Source organism: Otolemur garnettii, unplaced genomic scaffold (assembly GCF_000181295.1).
Source record: "Otolemur garnettii isolate 467f Iridium unplaced genomic scaffold, OtoGar3 scaffold00054, whole genome shotgun sequence".
Taxonomy (NCBI): domain Eukaryota; kingdom Metazoa; phylum Chordata; class Mammalia; order Primates; family Galagidae; genus Otolemur; species Otolemur garnettii.
In genome coordinates, this window is record NW_003852449.1 from 4,609,189 (window position 1) to 4,613,970 (window position 4,782).

A 4,782-nucleotide genomic window follows, 5' to 3' on the forward strand; every position below is an offset into this window, starting at 1 on the left:
CCTCTGGCATATGGGGCTGGCGCCCTACTCTTCTGAGCCACAGGCGCCACCCTATTTCCTTTATTCTATTGCAATTAGCAAAACTATTTGAATTCACCCAAGCATTAATAAAACACTAGCGTAAGCTTACAAAATACACAAATTAATCATCAACTATTCATTCTGAGAAAGGAGATATGGTATTAAGAATGCAGGATTGTGAGAGATGCGTGCGAGTCCTGGCGATCCATATGAAATGCAGGCCTCCACACTCAGGCTACTTTGCATAAGTAACTCCATCAGTGAATCTATAATTTACCTTCCAATTTTTCATAATTTGTATATTTATAGTAACATGGTTCAGTAACTTAAAAGTAAAATGTAATATAAGTTACTGTTATAATAAAGGATACCTAAGTTGCAGTTAAATCACTTTAAACAACTATAAATTAATATCTACAAGAGATCTGTACAGATTTCTTTATCAAATGAGGAATACATTCAAATTAAAATGTTACCTAGTTTGCATTTTTTCTTAAAACGAATTAATGCACATAAATTCTCACTTCCAACTTAGTAACTTTTGTGAGTCACAAGTGAGTATTTTCTACATATGATGGACTCTCTACTTATAAAATGTCATATCACATCCAGATTATATAATATTTCTTGCTGTTTAGGATCAACAATTTCAAGTGATCTTTTATACTTAAATAAGAGAGTTATTACTTTATTTCAAGGATGATTTTAGCTCCAGAGAGGGCAGTGCTATCTTCAAGGCTTGGATGAGCTTTTCTTTTTCTCTTATTCTGGGAAGATCACTTAACAACAAATATTTGAGGTTTCTGCAAATAGAGACGGAGAAAAGTCACTTTCATTTGGCCTTTTAAAAGGAAACTCAATTTATTGACTTTTAAAAAAAATACATTATGAATGTGTTTATATCACCCTATGCCTTTAAAATGTCTTACAGCATTAGTCTTGGAATTCATGCTAGGGACTAAGCCGGACAGGGGAAATCATATTCGTTCCTCGTTTCCAGCTGAATCTATATTTGTAAAGTGACATAGAGCTTCTTTGCATGAAATGTGAATCCTAATTCAAAAAAGGAAAAAAATTGAGAAAGTTCTTAAAGATATTCAAATTTGTACTAGAAGATGAAGCTTTGAAACCTCAGCTTATGTAAGAAATGTGGAATCTGGTGCTTTTGCTACTAAAATTGTTTGAAATTTCTCAAACTGCTCATGGTACTGGGGTTACAGGCAAACCTGTTACATATTAAAAGCAGAACTACATTAAATAGATTCAGAATTCAAATGAGGGATTTCTAAAATAGTGAGTTGATTAAATATGTCCTTTCTTCACCACTCTGATAGGACTCAGAATCCTGCAGTTTTTGAATTAAACATTCTTTGCTAGTATTTTTTTTTTTTTTTGAGACACAGTCTTACTCTGTTGCCCCAAGCTAGAGTACCCTGGCATCAGTCTAGCTCACAGCAATCTTAAACTCCTAGATTTAAGCAATCCTCCTGCCTTAGCCTCCTGAGGAGCTGGGACTACAGATACCCGCCAGAACACCTGGCTACATTTTTGTATTTTTAGCAGAGAAGGGATCTTGTGCTCACTCAGGTTGGCCAAGTGATCCCTCACCTTGGCTTCCCAGAGTGCTAGGATTACATGCGGGAGCCACTGTGCCTGGCTTCCTTGCTAGTATTTTATTATCTGTTTTTGTTTGGAGTTTGGTGACTGAGGCCTGGCTGGTGGTAGAAGAGGACATAGAACAGCTTTCCTAACCAATGGATGCATGTTTTTGAAATTTACTATAGTGGCAGGCAGTGCTCTAGGCTCCAGAGATAAATGAATATTTAAAGTTTTTTCCCCCTCAAGAACCTACATTACAGAATGAGATGCTAACAGATATATACCAAATGTCATGAAAATACCAAAAGCCTGGGGGAAATTTCTGTAAAAGCAGCAGAGAAAGCACAATAACTGATGCTTGTTAAGGGCTTGCTGTGGCAGGTAGCATGCTATGTGCTTTATGTAGATTTAAGTAAAAAAAAAAACTTGCCCCCTAAAAAACACAATAAAACCTTAATATATTATGACTGATCATTTTAATTTTAAAAAATTTAGATGAAAGTGAGCTAATTTTCTTCAATTATATTTTTTAAAACTAAAGAAAGCCACCACCCCTCAACTATGTCTTTTATTTGCCTTAACATCATCATCAAGTTTCCACTTTGGCTTTGCCTACTTACCTTAAATGACGCAGAGCGATGATGCCTTTGTCTGTGATATTCCCACAGGAAATTATTTCCATTTCCAATATGCTTTTCTGTAATTTTTCAAATTGACTAAGTCTCTGCAAACACTCATCCTCGATATAATGACATTTGCATAGTTTTATTTTTTCAACATGTTCTAGACCCTCTGGGGAGAAAAAGTATAGTTTAAGAATAGGCTTTACCATTAAGATGACCAACTGACCTGTTATGCCCAGGACTGTCCTGGTTTTAGGCCTGTTAGTCCTATGTCCTGGCAAACCTCTTAGTCCCATGAAGATTGGGACACTTGCTGGCTCTATTAACCACAGAAGTTATTCATTACACAGCCTGTGCTCATGGCCAGGGCCACCCTGCAGTCAGATGCCATGAGGAAAGAGATGCCCACACACAGAGAAGCTATTATTATCCCTACATTAGTGAGAGTTTCTCAATGATAGAAATTTCACAAAAATACTTTGACAAACAAGGCCCTGAATTTTAAGTCAATAAACCAGAAAATAAAGGCATGTAGAAATAAGCTTAGTGAGAGGAGAAAGGAAAGGAAGGTAAACTCTCTTTAATTTGACAATGGATACCCAATGTATGAATAAACACACTTCATTGCACTGATGGGCAAGAAGAGAACACACCTTTGACTGTAACAGTGAGTCAACTGCAACAAAATCATCAGTGCACATCACCTGCACAGCCTACAAGCAAAATGATAGGGAGTTACCCATGTGATCAAATCCAATGCTCATGATACAAGAGTCGGTGGCATCGATGGCCTGAATCTTATATTTGTCCAGAGGGCCTGTTGGGAGTTGGTTGTAGTCCTTCTGCCACCTTTCCTGGCCGTGGTAGCGCACCATGGCTCCACACCGCAGCAGCCACTCGGACGCCGCCCTGTCGGGGCCAACGTCCCTGATGCGTTCATAATCAACTCTGTTGACAAGATGAAAACAGCAGCTTGATTTTACAGTAATCACCAGTCTCTTAACTACATTCACTAACATAAATACAGAACAGCAACACACTTTCATTTTGAATAACTAAGAGATAAATGTATTAGTGAGCTCCACTGGGTGGGGGAAGCAACTCCCAAACCTATGGTTCTACCCGCTAAATTTTTTGCTTTTGTTTTCTGTTTTCTCATAAGTTCTGCCCAGGCATATTATGTTTTGTGTGTTTGTTTTTTGAAGAGAGAGGCTCACTCTGTTGCCCAGGCTGGTGGCCGCCCTGGGCTCAGGTGTCCTCCTTAGCTTCCTGAGTAGCTGGACTACAGGTGCCACCACAACACCCAGACACTATTTTTATGAGTTTATTAGGTAGATATGAGTCTTTATTGATTCCTTTGGAACACAGTGCTTGACACCAGCTACTAAGGAACTCCATATTGAGTGAGGGACTACACTTGGTTAGCATTATTGATAAAAGATTAAAGAATAAGTTTGAAGCTATGTTCAACTTAACCTCATTAAATGATATTCATTAACTTCTACATATGCTTTTTCTCTAGTTAGTAATCATAATGGTATATAAAGCAATGAGGTTAGTTTTGTCAGTTTCAAAATAATACTTCTAAGCAGGACACCCACTAAGTTTTTAAAGACTTGGGCTCCCTTGCTAGTACTCAAAAGGCTAACTAAATACCTTAAAAAGCCATTACATATTTTAAACTTACATTTACTATGTTTTTCTGATTATAAAAGTAATGTTCATTTTAGAAAACTTGAAGAGATTTTTTTTTCATGTTTCCATGTTTATTTTGTTTCTAAACCAAATTGAATCATACTACACACACTGTTCAAAAAACATCTGAAATACAAGAAATCACTAAACTAGCTACTGGGAACTCATCCAGCTTTAACAATCCCACCTTTCTTCACTTGAGAGTAACTTACTTATTAAACACTGTATTCAACCAGCCCCAGAAGTATCTGGAGTCACATGACCATGGGAGTTTCTTTAAGCCACATAACTGCCAGGAAACTTTTCCAAACAGCATCATTTGATCTAGACACACAAAACAATACTCACATTAGATTAGCAGCTGGCAATGAGAGCTCTATACACACAGTAACTTACTTCACAACTTCGGATTCACTGTGCTGATAAAGCTGATGACTCACTTCTCACTCAGCAATCATTGAGCAAGGCACTCCTTGGGCTTTTTGTTTTGTTGGGGTTTTGCTGCAAAAAATGAGGGGTTGGACTAGCTGGTGTCTCAGATTCCTTCCAGCTTTAACATTAAGTTCCACTGTTCAAGCCTCAGTTGGAGGCCGTCTGCAGTGTTGCCACCTAGCGTCTGTGCAGGCAGGGACACTCCAAACGTGCTGAAGCCAGCTCCCCTCCCCATCAACACATCAAACTGTCTGACTGCTGTCACTCTAAAAAACGAGATGTTGAAGTTAGGATGCCTTGGCTTGGCACCTGTGGCTCAAGTGGCTAAAGCGCCAGCCACATACACCTAAGGTGGTGGGTTCGAATCCAGCCCGGGCCCACCAAAACAACAATGACGGCTGCAACCAAAAAA

The 4,782-nt window shown here is 38.4% G+C and overlaps 1 protein-coding gene across 1 annotated transcript in view; it reads right to left on the reverse strand.

The window, feature by feature from the left end:
- Positions 1 to 708: 708 nt before the first annotated feature.
- The window catches only part of ATP5S (ATP synthase, H+ transporting, mitochondrial Fo complex subunit s (factor B)), a 10,952-nt gene continuing 6,878 nt past the window's right edge, over positions 709 to 4,782 (reverse strand). The window contains exons 3-6 of the mRNA XM_012806587.2: positions 4,151 to 4,439; positions 2,983 to 3,191; positions 2,241 to 2,412; positions 709 to 824 (exon numbers count right to left, since the gene is read on the reverse strand). Coding sequence (XP_012662041.1) covers positions 710 to 824; positions 2,241 to 2,412; positions 2,983 to 3,191; positions 4,151 to 4,257 — 603 coding nt within the window. The 5' untranslated portion in view covers positions 4,258 to 4,439 and the 3' untranslated portion in view covers position 709. The remainder of the gene's footprint in view (positions 825 to 2,240; positions 2,413 to 2,982; positions 3,192 to 4,150; positions 4,440 to 4,782) is intronic.